Source organism: Misgurnus anguillicaudatus, chromosome 17, assembly GCF_027580225.2.
Source record: "Misgurnus anguillicaudatus chromosome 17, ASM2758022v2, whole genome shotgun sequence".
Classification (NCBI taxonomy): Eukaryota; Metazoa; Chordata; class Actinopteri; order Cypriniformes; family Cobitidae; genus Misgurnus; species Misgurnus anguillicaudatus.
The window spans coordinates 3,672,177-3,690,584 of NC_073353.2; the positions used below are offsets into that span (position 1 = coordinate 3,672,177).

Sequence of the window (18,408 nt, forward strand, 5' to 3'; positions counted from 1 at the left end):
AGAACAGTACACAAACATTGATTTTCTCAGCAATAAAGCAAACCTCTATACTTGGTTTTGACTGGCTGAGCATATAGTTCGTTTTACCTCCCTCATCATCTATACTTTCTGCTTCTATTTCCCTGCTCTGCACAAAAAATCTGATGTACATCGACAGGAGCCAGTAACAATCGAGTAAGAATAACATTGATTTAAATTCAGAAGCGTACTTTTGTTTTGTCATGTTTTCTCGCGTGCCTCACATCACATGCTCTGAGTGAGCGGCGGCAGAGTGCTACAAAAAGTAAACACAGAGGCTCCGCTCGCGGACATCGATTTCTGCGTGCTCGCGCCAGTTTGTCTTGTGGGACTGCAACGTGTTTACAAGCGTGAATTACGGTTCATATAGCTCAGTTTTTTTGGCGCGATTAACAATGTAAATGAATATACTGGCAAATAAAGTAAAAACTTAAACTTGAGGCACAACATAGGACACTGGGTACAACAGATTTACACTGGGGCACGTACAACAGTAAAAGGCGTCTAGACGCCCCTGGTTGGCAGGCTTATTACAATGGATCCAATTCACAATTCCCATACCCTGCCCATTTACCTTTAAAAACGGTGTTTAGAACCATCCTCCCTTGTAAAACAAGTCACAGTATGAAGATGGACCGGGATGAAAAACAATATCGTTATTTTCGTTATTCGCTTCGATGGCTCCACGCTCTCCGCTTTGAAGAGTTTTAAACTAGCGCTATGATTGGTCGACGTCGTCTTTTCCCAACAGGTTGCTGCCCAATGCGGTTACACAGATAGACGAGTTGCCTAGTGCGCAAATGCACATACAGTTTAACTCAAAGCCATCACTGGCTTTTCGCGTATTTTGAAGTGACAAATCGTAGCAGCGTAGTTTGATGTCTAAATGCGTATCTGTTACGCAAAATGCGTAAAGGTTGGCAGGTCTGCGATTCTTTCTCTAATAATTGATAGCATATAGGTTACACACAAAATCCACTTTTCTTTAATAAAAAAAACTTTCATTTTATCATGAAATAAATTATTAAACATTCCACTTTCACCCAAACTGCATTCAATTACAGGCTCGTCTTTCATTTAAACTGATCTCAAAACAAAGTGCTCATAGACTCAGTCAGACTCACTGAAATTATATTATGTAACTCAAGAAATGTGACGTCAGAAAAATATTTAATCTGTATTGTGTATTTAGGCTGAGGAAGTTTATCAGATTTCTAATGCCTCTGCCTGGAGAACGGCTGGTTATTTAGAGCAGATTCCTGAACACGGCTGGGTGAACCGCTGGAATAATATCAACGTGTCGTTCGCGGTGTGGGGCAGGAATCAATATAGGCATGGACAGACTGTGGGTCTAAAACCCAAGAACATTTTGACTCATTTCCGTAAAAGCTGAAAGGCAGGCGTTATTGTGTTCACAGTCTAAAGTTTCTAAGTACGGAGCAATTTCTGGGGGCGGTTTGTGTCGCGGTCTAAGTCAAAAAAGACGTTTAATTTCTGGGTAGGGAATACAATTAATGCTGCTGTTGGACAACGGGTCGAGTGCTGCTTCCACTGCGAGTGTGGTTGTGAAATAAATGCGTGCGCCACTGGCAACAAAAGGACCGGCTTGGAATCGGAATACCGTGAGACTGACCATGCGGACAATCGAACAATTACGATCTCTGGACGGTCAATCGGTGCATCTCTAGATGGATTTAATTGTTGGAGCTTCAGCGTGTGAGCTCTATAAGTTGATTACATGATGGCATTTTTATATGAAATTATTTGTTTGTGCTCAATTTTCACATAAGATGGAAAGGCATGTCTAATTATGATGCCTGTCATTTATCACATTGATTAAAGGTCACGTTCTTCCTGATACCATTTTTTAAACCCTAGTTAGGGTGTAATGTTGCTATAATAGAGTAAATAATACCTGTAAAATGATAAAGCTCAAAGTTCACTGCCAGGCGATATATTTTCTTCAATATAATTCCTCTTTAAAAGCCTACAACGAACGGCCGGTTTGGACTACAGCCCTCTATTTCCTGCTTTAATGACGTCAGTAAAACAGTTTGTTGACTAAACTCCGCCCACAGGAATACATCAGTCACCAGCTTTGGCTCGAACGGCTCTGCTAAGCTAAGCTGCTATCGAATCACAGCACACTAAAAACAAACTACACAATCAGAACTTGTTACGTATTTCTGAAGGAGGGACTTCACATAACAAGGAAGACATCAGCCTGTTTAAAAATACCGCGTTTTTTTACACGTGAAACATGAACACATGTTATATTGCTCACTATAAACACAATCAAAGCTTCAAAATCACAGACAGAACGGGAGCTTTAAACATCTAATCGAAGGACAGATAATACCATATTATTAGTTAATAACATTCTATTTTATTAATAATTCTCCCATTTTCTATAGTTTCTTTCTTCTCTTGTAAAGCTAATTTAAAACACTGCAACATTGTGATAAAGTGCCACATAAATGAAATAAATAAGTAAATGAAATATACATCTGCAGTTGCACGAGGGTAAGTAAATTATGAGAGATTTTCATTCTGCGGTGAACTAATACTTTAAACAGGCACAATAAAACATTTACTGCGATTGTGCACATTGAGACTCCTATACTCTGAGTTTGAGTCATTAAATTAAATCAAAGTAGTCACAGTGTTAGGCTCAGTTACACCATAAATATGATGGAGCATTTAATCAGTGTCTCTAAAGAGAGACAAGAGAGAGAGAGAGAGAGAGAGAGAGAGAGAGAGAGAGAGAAAGAAATTGGAATATATCATCTCCAAAAGGACAGTCATGATGATGTCAATACATAACACATCTAATTGGGGCGTAACGGTTCACACTGCTCACAGTTTCGGTACAGTTTGGTTCTGGCTCAGAGCAGGGTTTCATAGGGTTTTTCGAGGATACCCTGCTTCAAAATTACAAGTGTCAAATGCTCCTTAGCCTAGAGTTAAAAGCAGGGTTTAGAACGAAGATAACCTAAGGTTAAGCGCAGTGTGAAACAGGCGTGGGAATCTTTGGACTAGGGCTGAAACGATTCATCGAGTTAGTCGATTAACTTGATTCAAAAAATTCCTCGAGGCAAAAATTCTGCCTCGAAGCCTCGTTAAATTCCTATGATGCGCACTACACGCGCCGAGATCTGATTCACACGGACTGTTGTTCAATGTTCAGGAAGCACATCATAGCGCGTGATACATTTTGAATTTAGTTGGCGCGATGGCGGAGAGCGAATATGTCCATAAACGCCAGAGAGAGAACGTCTAAAGTTTGGGATCATTACATTATCATTACATTCAGCATCTGAACCGAAAACATCCACTGCTGTTTCACCAAGCGTCGATGAAACAAGGTAACGTAGCTTCCGCTGATTTTAATCCCATACTGTATTTGTAGCAATGTCGTTATGCGGTTTGACTGGATATGATGTTTAGCTTTGATGTTTTTAAAGGTAGGGTAACTGATTTGATCCTGAAACATTTTTTGTTATGCTGGTTAAAAGTCTCCTCACATCCTGATAGCAATCACTGTGTTAAGTTGTTGAAATGTATTTGTAGAAATTTATGTCATCTGTGAAAGGGGTAGGACCAAAAAAATGTTCAACAAATCATAGATTTCGGTTCGAAAGGACGTTTCCTTTTTTGTCCCCAAGCGTAATTTGAATTCCCACCGCACAGCGAGTCTACGCAGACACCATACATCATCGGCGCGTTTGCGTGCGCTCACCTCCTGCCTGTAAACAGCGAGAACAGCAAACTTTTCTGCTGAATTGACAACCTACACAGGAGGCACAAAACTAAAGGCATCCTTTATAACAACAACAGCAAAAACTGCCTGGATCAGCAAGAGCAAAAACCCAAATGAACATCGGTAACTTTACTGCTTTACCACGAGATGCAAACAGTGTGTTCGTTTACGGATTAGCGTAACGATATAGTTACTACGTCTACAGGGTTGCTGCAGGTTTCACCAAGTCAAATTGAAGACTTTTTAAGACCTTTTTAAGACCATTATGAGTGAAATTTAAGACCAATGCGACACAATGATCTCAGAAATTCTCAAAACATTATATTTTTATTATATCTTTTTTTTTGAAAAAATAAAATCCACTAATATGGGAAGATCAGTATGGTCAGCTGCTGATATGTGCCTTGTTAACCTGCTTTACACTTTCTCCACCCATACGTTATATGCATAAATATGCGCTATACCGCCATCGCATTTATTCGCCTCTCTAATTACTAAATAATTAAATGAAAAGGAAATTTACCATTAAAAGGCTGTTCGTGGTTTGTTGTGTGTTGCTAACAAGGCAGTTTCTAAATCCGAAGGCTGGGGCCTCCAGAGGTCGCATTTGTGAAAACTGTGTAACACTAAAGTTGACTTCTTGTTGGTGGCTCGGGACGGCCTGACTGTTTAAGTTGATTTTCAATAAAGCAGTATAGATTTTTTCGCAGGTAAGCCACGGGCTAGTTGGTTAAATTAACACAGAAAAGATTTTTGCTTATAAAAAACGGCATTTAAGATTTGTTTCTCGCCAAACCTACAGTATACAGTCAGATCACAACACCTGAAATATAGCTTATGGCATGAATTGCATGGATTATAATAGCCTACATTTGTATCCTCTTAAAAAAATAATGATTAAAAACTGGATTGAGGTGACATTCAGTGACACGCGAAGTGCAGAACTTTTCTTTTTAGAGGCCGACCCATCAAATCCTTTCTTCCTCTGTCACTGATTAGTTCTACAGCATTTTAAATTACTATTTTATTTTTTTTTCGGACAATTCTTTTCGGGAATAAATGGAGGTAAGAAATTTAAGACTTGGGTTAATTAAATTTAAGACCTAGGATGAAAATCTGGCCGTTTTTAAGACTTTTTATGGCCTTAAATTGAACTTTCTAAATTTAAGACTTTTTAAGACCCCACGGGAACCCTGGTCTACACAACCGAACGTGTGCTTAAACTAATTCTGATGTAAACCAGTTGTTTATGTTGGTTATTTTGGAAGTGTTATTCGCTTTGTACTGCAAAGTTTTCTCACTGGTGAATGAGACAGGAGATGTGACTGTCTGATCTGTGCGTGTTCATGTGTTTTGAAAGAGGCGTGACTTTGGATGGTGATTTTACTTGGGGGTGGGATCGGGATTTCATTGCTAGGCGGCTACCGTTAGCATTTTTCAAAATGTGTTACCCTACCTTTAAGTAGTGAACGTATTCACGTTCAATTGCAGGAGAGTATAGCTTAAAAAAGAACCCCTTCACACACACGCATGCACTTTACAGGTGTGTGTACCAAAAAACGGCACCACAGTGCAATCATATATGGGCAACTTGTAATCTGACATATTTTGTTCAATAATAATAATCTCTGTCTTATTGGAGTTTAGCATAAGGAAGTTATTCTCTCTCACGCGAGTCAGACCGATCGTGCAATGCATCACATATGCTTAAACTTTTATGTAGCCACTCATCAATAATTTCAGCTGCATGCATTCACTGTATACAGCGGGACGTGATGTTGTGATTTTTTGAACGGATTCTTAACCTAAAATGCACCGCAATGCAAGTGATGCAAACCAAATACAGCGTTCTATTGAAAATGAATGTATGTATTTCTGCAGTACCAAAATGCAATGAAGCAAATGAATGGGTGTCACTCTTCCTCACGCACAGCACGCGTGCACATACAAACACAAACACAGATGCACGTGCGCGCACACACACAGGTTGTTACCATAGCAAATAGGCTCACCCCAGAAATAATATATTATTTGTTAGTAGCCTAATGGTAAATGCTGCAGGTGTAGAAATGTACATAAAGCAGATATTTACTTTGATGTCAGGGCTAGATTACAGCATGAAACCTGCTGTGCATATTAATAAATTAAAGTGCTTAATTGTTGGTACTGGCACTTATAAACACTAAATGGGTAAAAATTTAAATAAATAGGCTTACTTTTTGGAGCCAAATACTTCTGGGTTTTTTAGAAATAAAAGCCAAATGCTTGAACATTTTACAGCCACGTCATTTTTGTTATGCATTTTTTGTTTTGGTTGTTTAAAAACACAAAATTTTTATCCGATTACTCGATTAATCGATTGATTCAGTGCTAGATTAATCGATTACAAAAAGAATCGATAGCTGCAGCCCTACTTTGGACCCTCATGAATCGATTCTGAATCAATGCTTAGGTTCTTGATTTGATACAGAATTAATTCTCAACGTACTGTGACATAATTACGTCACAATTGCTCTCAAAGCCAGACTTTTGCTACTAGTCTCTGAACTATATTGTACTTTAATGCAACTAAGTATAGTGCGTGCCGTAGCACTTCCATATGTAAAACAACAATCGGTTTAAGTGAAAAAACTTTTGGGGTTATAATGTTTCCAGCTGCGCTAAAAACACGATCTGATGTTGTACTGGTAGCGCAGATTGATACCAATAGAGAATATCTTGCCTCATTGTTCCGCGCCAAAGCCAGTGGGTCATCACTGATATAAGTTGCCTTGCAACTAACTCGGAGTCTGCTGGCCTTTTGCGTTAACACGAACCTGAAGACATCTCGCTGGGCGAGATCGTACTTTATATTTTTCTTAGTATTTCATCAGCGTCGCATCCCAAACGCATGTAACAGCCAGGGTTTCCGCAGAAAATGTGTTAGTTAAGATGGTAGGATTGGGCAGGTGGGCGGGGCATGGCAATAACAGGGGCAGGGCATATGCGTCATTATGAAAATGTAAATATTTTTATTTAATACACTCAAATAAAACTTAGTTTTGAAGAAAATATGACAGAAAATGAACACATGCTAGATTATTAATGAATTAAATGTAAAGTAAATAATGCACATAAATAACGTGAGCATGAGCGCTCAAATATCTAATCAACAGGCAAGTGAAACCTAGATAGCAGGTTGCTCAAACAACAAATCACCACCTAACTTGAACTATAGAGTAATACAATAACAGGCTTAAATAAACCCAAAACACAGTCCACTTACAGTTCTCACAGACACGTGTTTCATCAACTGGCTATCCTCCAGACATGACAGACCACGTCTATCTCATTTCGGTCGTGTGGCACGCGTGAACGCTCGCAGTGTGAAGTGGGTCCGCATTATTCTCCGAGATGTTTTATCAACTGGCTAGTTATCCTCCAGACAGTGACGGTCCGGACCATGTCTTTCTCATTTCGGCCTAGTTAAGGCGGTAGGGTTTCCCAGCTTAGGCGGTAGGCATGGGCCGGTATAAGATTCTGGCGGTATGATAACCTTTAGCAAAAAAACACGGTTTCATGGTGTTGCGGTTTTGCCATTGCAACACTAAAATGTGTTATTTTCAAATGCCAGGTAAAAATTAAGCCTTTAAATTATAATATGCTTTCAAAAAATATGTAATATTTTCGTAATGTATCTTAAATGTTAACATCAACTTAATCACATGACTTAATGATTTAATGAATTTTGTATAAACACAGCTCATACCTGGGAGACAGTATCACAGAACATTTTAGTGGTTTTGAAACCTTGACTGTTTAAAACCACGGTATACCTTGAAACCGGTAACTTGCTCATGCCTATTAGGCAGGCCGCTTGAACTGCAAAATGCTGCGGGACACCCTGACGCATGTAACAGCATATTGAATCTGTGCATGAGATCTTCTCTGTGAACTAAGGGTGTCGAAATTAAGTCAATACCTCAAACCTCGAATTAAAAAATGGAACCGTCGATGCTGCCATGCCCAAATGTTTGGTCGGCTTGCAAAGCGGGAAAAAATACATGTTGAGTGCTGCGAGTCAACCTCCTCTAACTTAGCTAGCTAAAGCCAGTCAAAAGATAGCATGGTAGATGTAGGAGACACCACGCGAGCTGCTCTTTACATGGAAAACAAAAGACCGGCCTCTGTAACAAGACTGGTCGCTTCTCTGAACTGAGATCCGTTTAAGTTTTAGAACAACTTATTTCAGTTGCTTTAGCGTTATAAAAACAGCATTTAAACTAGGGATGCACCGATAGGATTTTTTTTGGGGCCGATACCGATTTAAACAGACAACTTCTGGCCGATATACAGATGCCGATATTAAACACATGTATACAATACTATACAGTTGGTCTATTAGCTAGCTTATTTCTGCATCAAATTATTTTTACTAAATATGGATCGGATCTAATTAACATTCAACTGACCAACATAATAAGAGAGGCACAAATTAAGCTAAAACAAATATAATAAGACAGCATAATAACCTTCAAAGGTGGTTTTTGCTATTCAGCATTTATTTTATTAATAACATTAACTCATTTTTTTTACATATAATGGATTTCTTTATGCAGTTAATTAATAAACAATCGGTATCGGCCTTTCTTGTGCTATTGCCGATTAGGGATGGGCATAATTAATCGACGATCGATAATTGATTGTTAAGAATTTCGTCGATTTCGTAATTTGTTATCAATTAATCAAATGCATTTTTTTTATTTTACTCCTGTTTCACAAATACTCTGTATGCAGTGCGTTTGCGTATGTGTGCGGCGAATCCGTCAAGCACCCGTTGCAGTGCGCTGCTGACCGCTTATTCTGCATATAAAACGTTCATGTGATTGACACTTTCTGTGAACACTTTTCCGCATAAACAATAGAACAAAGCATCATTTTTTTTACAAAACAATATATTTTAGATATTATTTGACAGACTCGTAAGTGTGTATTAAGGATGTTTAAAATCTCTAGCCTGGTGGTCAGGATCTGAATGGATCAAATCAGCAGTTTTGCAATGCTTTATTTATCTCCACATATATCATAAATAAAAATAAGCAGAGTAACTTTGCAAGTCTACCCTTCCACATTATATATTTCCTACTATGTATGTATATGATTTCCAAATAATAAACGAGAGTATTCAACGACAAAAAACGTCTCATATGGAAATAAATCCTCACAATATTATTATTTCTCAAAACTTTATGAAAAAAATAAGCAACTGTATTCCTACAGTTATTCAAAGATGCACACATTATTCCGCATATAATTTGAATATTATACAAAAGTATTCATATAACGGCACGTTTCATATGGCAAATAAATATCCTCACATTAACATAACAGCATAATGAAATGAATAAACAGACAATGAAACAGGATTGAAATATAAATTGTATTATTATTACCGGAAAAAGCAATATTGCTAAAATAATCTCTGAGGTAAATGTAGGGGTGGGCAATAAACCGGTATGATAGTAATTACCGGTATTGTGTCACGCCATGATATGGATTTCGCAAAACCGTTGATACCTGCGTTACATATTTTAAATTCTATTTTTGCACTTATCAGGGTTCCCGCGGGTTGTTACAAAAAAACTAACCTTCAGAAAGTTATATCTATGTCCTTAAAACGCCCAGATCTTCATTCTAGGACTTAAATGTAACTTTATGAATGCTATTTTTTTAAGACCCCGCGGGAGTTTACCCAAGTCTTAAGTCATACCTCCGTTCCCGAGATGCGCTGTCCACAGAAACGCAAAACGAAAAGCTCCGATCGCACTTCAATCCATTTTTAATCAATATTTTTTTTAAGAGGATGCACATAATAGTGCACGCAAATCCTGCCAAAGACTATATTTCAGGTGTTGTGATCTGTATACAGCGAGTTTGGCGAGAAACAAGCCCGTGGCTTACCTAAGCATTACCAGGTTCTGAAACATAACATGACTCAGAAGCGAACAAAATCAACACTGCTTTATTGAAAATCAACTTACACAGTCGGACTGTCGAGTCCCAAGGCACCAACAGCGCGTCAACAGTGTTATACATTTAGGAGGCTTTTTTTTACCTCACTGCTTCAAAGTCGTTTAACGGTGTTACTCCCTTTTCACTCAGATCTGCTCTATCTACTGCGCCCTGAACGCGCTCTCCAGGTGCGATTGGATGACGGAAAGCAAGAAATTACCGTAATAAACCATAATTTGCCAAAAAGGGCAATTTATCTTCTTTTAGGAACCATTCCTTTTTTGATAGCGCAAATGGTTGAGGAGTTACGGTTAAATGAATAGCGCTTTCAGAGTGCTTTAGCGGATAACGTAAGCAACGTACCAAACACATTAAAAACAGACTTTAATGGTAAATTTCGTTTTCTTAATGCAGATTTATTAATTAGACAGGCTATTAAACAATACATAGTGCATATACTAATTTCCATATTTTCATACTTTCCATATTAGTGACAATACGCATAAGAAGATGAGTCCACCCATCCACACAATGGCGCTTTGAAAGGAAAAAATGGGAAAAGATAAAAAATCATGTCTATGTCCAATCCCTCACTTATTAGTAACATAAGGTTAAAAATACAAATTTTGTCTGTAATTAAGGTTTACTACAGTGTGACTCCAAAATGTTTTATCTCATATGGCAACATACCGTAATACCGTTATACCGGCTGAAGAGTGAAAAATACCTTGATATGAATTTTTGCTCATACCGCCCACCCCTAGGTAAATGCGTCAAAAATGCTGTTACCCGCACAATAAGTCTAAATGAGCAATAAAAGTGAAAAAAAGCATTATTAGGCCAGGTCTCAAAACTTTATATGACAAAAATATATTTAAAATTACAGTTATTCAAAGATGCACACATTATTCCATATTACTCCCGTTTATGAGCACGTTTGTCTCTGGCCTCGCGCTGTTATGTAATAGATTGACAGGTGCGCATCTCCGTCTTTCAAACATATATAATTTTGTAATTACTACCTTAGGAAAATTAGCCATGATTTTATCATTGTGAAAATGTTTTTTTTTTTTTGCAGATTAAAAACAATTTGTATTTCCGCAATTTTACTACAAATACCATGGTTATGGGATACCCATTCTATTGTGGAGTTGGAGACCATAGTAAATGTCTACTGTTGTTTTACTACAAATAAAAACTAAAAGACTATGTTAGTATAATTATACAATGGTAAATGGGGCTCACAAAACGCACGCTGTTTCACACATACTCTGTATGCGGAATAAGTTAGCGCTGAGGTACCTGTGCATCCCGGTCAGTCTCCTCGGAGCGGCTGTTTTCGGCGGCGGCTGGACTGACGGTCACCATGGGTTGTGGTCGCGTCTGACCCCAAAACATGCTTTTATTTCTCAAAAAAAATCAGTAGACTGGTGCAGAAGTTTTATGCGAGTTACTAAATTTAGTTATTTTCACGAGGCTTTAAGTAGCCTAATTTGTTATAGCCTAATGTTAGGAAGGCTAATATCTTGCACTTTCTTCTGGCTTGAATAATTTTGAGTTACATTTTGACAAAACCTTTCAGATTTAAGTATTATGTTTTTTGTTTAGTTTAATGTTAAACATGAATCTGTTTTTTATTTTGGAACTAATAATGAGGTCTCTATTTTAGAACGCTGGCTCGCAGCTGCAGGTTCCGCTGCTTTAGAGCACTGCACATGCAGGCATATATAAGTTTGAAACATAGTTTAACTGTCTGCCACAAGTTGATCTTGTAATAATGGTCTCATCGAGGAAAAACACGCTGTATATTTGTATTCATTGCATTTTTTAAGTATAAAAGTTAAATAACAAATTTTATTATAAAAATATTAATGATTAATCGATAGTCGATCGTTAATTCTCCCGACGATCGACAAAGAAAACTTAATCGAATGCCCATCCCTATTGCCGATATGCCGATGGGTTCAAATTCATCAAAAATCGGCCGATAAATATCGGCGGCCGATACATCGGTGCATCACTAATTTAAACATGACTTATTGGGGTATAGCCTACAATCTAGTCTGACGGTAATAAAAGCGCTTTTTTAGGTACAAAGTACTGACGGGAATGTTCATCTGACAGGAAGTTTCATTTTATCATGTGCGTGAACCATATTTTCCCACTGGCAGCACGACTAACACGGCAGGGCATCACCGGGTTCAAGGTCAGATATAATATTTCATAAAAGTCTAGTCTAAAAATTAGGGATGCACCGAAATGAAAATTCTTGGCCGAAACCGAAAAAGAGGAAACCAAGGCCGAAAACCGAAACGCCGAAAGAAATGATTAAGCCAATTATTAGTACAATTGCATTTATGGCTATCACTGTGTACTAAGTTTACTAGGGGTGTGTGACGGATCACAAAACTCACGGTTCGGATCACATTACAGTTTTCGAGGCACGGATCTGATTATTTTTCGGATCATCAAAAAGGGGGTGGGAAAAATCTAATAACAAATAAAAAAATGCAAACATTTAAAAAAATTAAGTTGTACATTAATAAGGTCTAAAATTAGCATTAGGTACAGAAATCAAATTAAATGAATCATAACACTGTCTTTATTGTATAAATTCAATGTCTGACCGGACACATTTAACCGCATGTGCCTCTGTGCCTACAGAAAGCTGGTTACTTTAGCGCCTTTTGCGGTTAAATACGTCCACACCGCATTCAGACAAGCATGTGCAGGTCGCGGTTTCTGTTTGCGTCATCACAACATTTCGGCCGTATGGACCCCTTCAAGGTTTGTAAACATTAAATGATCGGGTGCGCGCGCAAGCATGGTGTCAAACTGTTCATGCCATCCAGGCTTTATAATTTAATCTAACAGGGCTGAAAAATGATGACTTCCATCAATGAAGTGAGCACTACAAACACAAGCCTCTTTGATAGTTGCATTGTTCCAGTCTGCACGTTAATTGCTTGCAGATATTGTATTTTTTTGTTTTTGAGATTCTGCATGAATCGCGAAAACTTAACGGAAGGCCCGGTGTGATTTTCACAGCCCACGATGTAAGTAGGCATTTTTGACGATACCGAATAATACGCAACTCAATCTGCTGTAATGGCTTTTCTGCCCCCGACAGTGAGAACATTTTCGGCCCAAATTTTCCAGTTGCCGAATAGTCGGTGCATCCCTACGAAGAATGGCATAGCTTTTTTGTGCTGTCAAAAAAATAAAATATATATATATAGAAAACCGAACCGTGTCCTTAGAATCGAAAATGTAATCGAATTGAGGATTTGGAGAACTGTGACACCCCTAGTGTGAACACAAACACATCCTGTAAATGTTTCGGGATTGCTCCTGTAAAGAGGACCTAGTAACATTGGTGTAACATTTACAGAACACATCCTGTATGAACTAGAGGCAGAAATAATGTTGTGAGGGGCATGCCGTGGTGAGGACATGCATGTCATTGCAACAAGAAGTTATGGTTCAGCCGGTTTGACACAGATTTAAACGCAGATCACCATTCACTACGAGAAATGTCGGCAAACTGGACTGAAGCAGAGATCAGGGATCGTCACTATCTGCGCTGAAGCTGAGATCATTCATTAGAATGACAGAAGAGCAAATCACACGCTCCTTATGATCTTGCCATAAACTAAAATGCATGCACATGGTTTCTCGAGACAGAAATCACGGATAATTAGCAAACTTCAGACGCTGTGGAAACGTGTCTTTAGGGATCTTTACAGTATGCGTGTGAATGCACACACAGATTTCGGAAAATCATTGGCAGTGTGAATGAACCAAAAATCAAACAATCCCAGACAAATCCCGGATGCACTTTCCGTAATCTCTGTGTGAAAAGGGCTAAAGTGACAGCAACCTAATAAACTGTTTGTTGTCTGCTTTTGATGTTAGTCAAACAACAAAGGACATAGTTTACTCACTCCTTTAGTGTGTTTAACTTCTGTAACTTTAAACAATATTTATATAAGGAAGGAAGCACAGTGTTTACATTTAATTATTCAATTTCTGCACCTGAAAACCTATCTTGGTGAGGTTACATGTGCTAAAAACAATAAGTAGGCCTGTTTTTATTTATTTATTTTTTGTGGTGGGGCCAGTGAAAATGTTGTCTGGGCTAGTAAAAATTAAGCCACTGGCCTGACCGTGCCAGTAGGTAAAATCCTTGTTTAGCTGTCCTATCATATTGTTGCTCAAATAATCCAAAAGAGACAATGATGGAAGTGGGCCTTTATCTTCTGCCGAGGCGGTTCTTCATTGCACTATGACATCATACTGGGACAACATCCGACAAAGAATTTTGCCAGGTTGGAATTAATACCGTATTTTCCGGACTATTTTTTTCATAATTTGGCTGGTGCTGCGTCTTAAAGTCAGGTGCGCCTTGTAAGTCAGTATAAATTATATTATAATTAATTTTGTCATTTGAGGCAAGAGACAACATTACCGTCTACAGCTGCGAAAGTCCACAATATGCTGCTCCTGTATTTATGTAATTCAATGAATTCAATGATGTGGAATGACGAGCCTGTGAACTTCATTCTCGTTGGCTTGTTCGGTTTATTTAGCCTATTCAACCTTCCAGGTATGTTCTGTATGCTATTGTGTATGAAAATTAAAATATTTTTATTTAAAACACTCAATAAAACATTATTTTAAAGAAACTATGACAGAAAATGAACACATATTAGATAGATTATTAATGAATTAAATGTTTGTAACAGATACCTCTAACGGGAATAGCTGCGTGATGAAGTGAAACTAAAGGGTTAATAAACACAAACTAAAGCAGATGTTGTAGATCGTCTGGCGAACAATGATAGATAGCAAAAATTGTAAAAACTGATTATTTCCCACTATTAATTACATTATCTTAAAGGAGTGTAACTATTGTAGCATGTAAATAATGCACATAAATAATGTGAGCAAGAGCGCTCAACAATTATATCTAATCAACAGGCAGTTGAAACCTAGCTAGCAGGTTGCTCAAACAACAAATTCACCAGCTAACTAACTTTAAATTTGCAAGAACTATAGACGAATACAATAACATGCTTAAATAAACCCAAAACATAAGTCCACTTACAGTTCTGACGGACACGCGTTTTATCAACTGGCTATCCTCCAGACATGACGGACCACTTCTTTATCTCATTTCGGCCGTGTGGCGCGCCTGAACGCTCGTGGTGTGAAGCGCGTCAGCACTATTATCCAAGATGTTTTATCAACTGGCTAGTTATCCTCCAGACAGTGACGGTCTGGACCATGTCTCTCTCATTTCGGCCATGTAGCGCTAGCACGTATCCATGCTATTCTCCGAGATGCACTTGACGGCCTTTTGTGCGTCAAAATTTTTATTTTTTGGACGACCTAGTTAAGGCGGTAGGGTTTCCCAGCTTAGGCGGGCCGCCCGAACTGCAAAGTGCTGCAGGAACCCCTAAAACATTTTGGTTCCAAGACAAGGTGGACAATATTTCTTTCGTTTTACATTCAAGCTAAGACAATGGTAAAACTAGCACTAAAAAGCTCATTCGCATTGCTCATTTAATAAGAAGCATTTTCAGAAAAGCTTTAAAGAAATTTTTCGGCAGACAAAACATATAATGTGTATAGACTGAATTGCAAATTTGCCAAAATTGCTCGTACCATGATGCTTTAATTGATGCTACAAATCAAACGATGAGAACTAAAAACATTGGGACCAGAATTGCAGAAAGATGCCTGCAAAAACTCTCTCTGAAAATGTGGTGTCTGGCTGCAATCCTTTAACCAGTCTTATATCTCTCTCTCTCTCTGGAGGACCAAGAGCCAACATGGATGCTCAGCAAATTCCCACTGACACAAAATGGCAGTACAAAGATCAGCAGTGTTATCAGACCTGGACATAAACAGGACTGCGGAGTTCATAATGGAAGCCAAAAGGAAAAGGTGAGGCTATTTTGAGCAGCCTCAGACTCTGTGGACAAGCTTGAAAAGTGCTGAATAATCAAGAATACTTTAAAACAACAGATCTGGTGAATATATCCACAATAATCAGATGCAGCTTAAAGCATCACCCAAGCCTCGTTAATTACAGTTTGACATCTTAGAAAACAACTTAAAGTGAGGGAGCCATAATCATTCTGCTTCTTGGTCTTTGTCCTCTCGCTCTCTCTGGAAGAGACATCATTTCCTTGACATTCTGCATAGGTCTCCTGCACTCTCAGACCCCTGCACACACAGGCGGGTGAACCCTTACAATGCAGGGATGTCATTTTAGCTCAGCTCCTCACAGGCACCGTGTCCACCTGTTCCTGACACATACTTGCACTGTCAATCCAAAAACACCTACTTTGGGTTTCATGCAACCAGTTTCACAGATACATCCTGAAACTCCTGAAGTATAAATACTTGTACCACCAATTAGAAATGTGAAACAATAATCATTTTCCATTGCAAGGATATAAACAGCTGAGAAGAACCAGACCTTTAAGCGAAATCTGCCTCAAATAATCAGCTCTCCAACCAATGCGGTGCTTAGGTGCTTGTTAGTATTATTTATCCTCATTTTAACAGCTCCTGAGAGGTTCAAACCTAAACATCTCCCTGGGTGAATCTCACCAAGCTTTAGCCATGAAACCAAAGATCCAGCAGCAGCAGGTTGGAAAGAAAAGTATATGCTCTCAAGGTTTGCTGACAGGCTTATTCCTATTAAGCATATGATGATTAGTGACAGGATAAATGGTCAAGTGTGTTGAGTGATACAAGTTGACATCTGGCCAACAACTCCAAATATATCTCAAAAGTGTGACACTCAAAACAAGCACAATGTCAAACCTACAGGCATTATAACACAGGAATGACCAAGATGTTACAAGTAAATGTATCTTCTTAAAAAACAACACCACACCTCTGTGTTACATTACACCTGTTTGTGATACATTGCATGTACATGGGAACAACATTTACTCATTGCAATAAAATACATTTTTCACTTTATTAACATGTAATCGTTGAATTAAAAAAGGAAAGTTCATGAATCTGCATGCTTTAAAAAACAACAACAAAACAAATGCATCTGCACCATGAGCGACCCTGTTTGTCATTAGACATCTTTACATAAACCAGAGTCTTCAAGTCCCACTCCAGTTCACTAAAACATCAAAATCAAGTCACACGATTTTACCATAACCATCAAATGTAATGACAACTACAGCAGTAAATTGTCACTTTGTGTTATGTTTTTTTTTTTTAGCTTGACACGGTTTATACACAGCAGCTACACTGAAGTACAGTATAAGTTTAGCACGCTAATTAGCAAAGAGGCTAACACCGTATCCAGTTTGCTTTATGATAGCATGCTACCATGCCAGCTTTACAAGACGCTAACATCTATGCTAGTTAAGAGGCTACTTTGCTGGGCCGGGAGGCTAACTAGCTAAGAGGCTAAAACGCTAGCATGCTAGTCAGCCAATCCATTATAACGTTGGTCAGCTAAGAAGCTAATTTGGTAGCATGCTAAAAAGCTAACCCGAACGAAGCCTGCTAACCTCATACTGTAACTCGCAACCTGACTTGGTCGGGTAATTTTAAGCTAAAAGTCATTTATTAGCACCTTACACCAAAACCCGTTTAATACCCAAACGTACAGACTTTGGAGATTAACATAAACACACTCTACCTTCTTTGGCTGGTGCGAGCAGCGCGCCGTGCGTTTGTGAAAGCGGCGCCGGGGACGCGCTCGAGAGCCGCTGCTGCTGCTGCGGGAGCCAAGATGGCGCCGCATCCAAACTTCCACAGTTACTTTGCGCACTCATCCAGCTTCTTCAGAGGACCGTCGAGCAGAAAACATCAATCAGCTGTCCACGCAAAAGACATCAGACGAAATGTAGGAGGTTAAGTGAATGATGATATTTTTTCATCTGGGGGAGGAGGGGCTGTCAACACTTGGGACAGACACACAAACCTTCATCGCCCTCTGCAGTGCATCTAGAGGCTGCTGCTCCTTTTGAGAATGAAGATGAAATAAAACCATGAAGATCTTCTCTGGGGATATTATCGCGATACTTGACAATCATCCCGTGCTGATGGGGGATAACCAATATTACCCTAAGCTGTAAACATCATTTCCATTCCACATGGTTGTTGTTGCTCTAAAAATAAGGACAGGCAGGCAAATAGATAGACATATACACTGTTTGAGATAAATAACACACGTGCTCATGTTTGTAGTGACAAAACGTTTTATCAAAAATGTCCATTAGTACACATAATTATAACATTACAAATAAAATATCAGAACAGTTTATGGAATAAAAAACGTATTACAATGCATGTGAATGTTATAAAAATGTAGTATATAACATCTGGTAAGTATTTTATGTGTCATTTATTCCCCTAACAATGCTTAATTGATCCTTCTCTACTGAAAAATCCAGCCAAGACCAGCACAAGATGGCATTGCTGGCCCAAGCCGGTCCCCCGAGCCTGGCAAAGCTGGCCAAGATGGTGGAACAGCTGGTCTTCCAGCCTGACCAGCTAAGTCCAGCTTAAAAAGTGAACAAAACACAGCTAGACCAGCTTGCTTCACCAGCAACACCAGCCAAAACCAAGCTGGGAGACCAGCCAAAACCAGCCCA

At 38.7% G+C, this 18,408-nt stretch overlaps 1 protein-coding gene across 2 annotated transcripts in view; it reads right to left on the reverse strand.

The window, feature by feature from the left end:
- The window catches only part of tlk1a (tousled-like kinase 1a), a 64,165-nt gene extending 46,300 nt beyond the window's left edge, over positions 1 to 17,865 (reverse strand). The window contains exons 1-2 of one of the 2 annotated variants that reach the window (XM_055215971.2): positions 17,736 to 17,865; positions 17,451 to 17,628 (exon numbers count right to left, since the gene is read on the reverse strand). In XM_055215971.2, the coding sequence (XP_055071946.1) occupies positions 17,451 to 17,586 (136 nt within the window). In that variant the 5' untranslated portion in view covers positions 17,587 to 17,628; positions 17,736 to 17,865. Of the gene's footprint in view, positions 1 to 17,450 lie in introns of both variants that reach the window. The other variant, XM_055215972.2, reaches the window with a different exon arrangement.
- Positions 17,866 to 18,408: the final 543 nt, after the last annotated feature.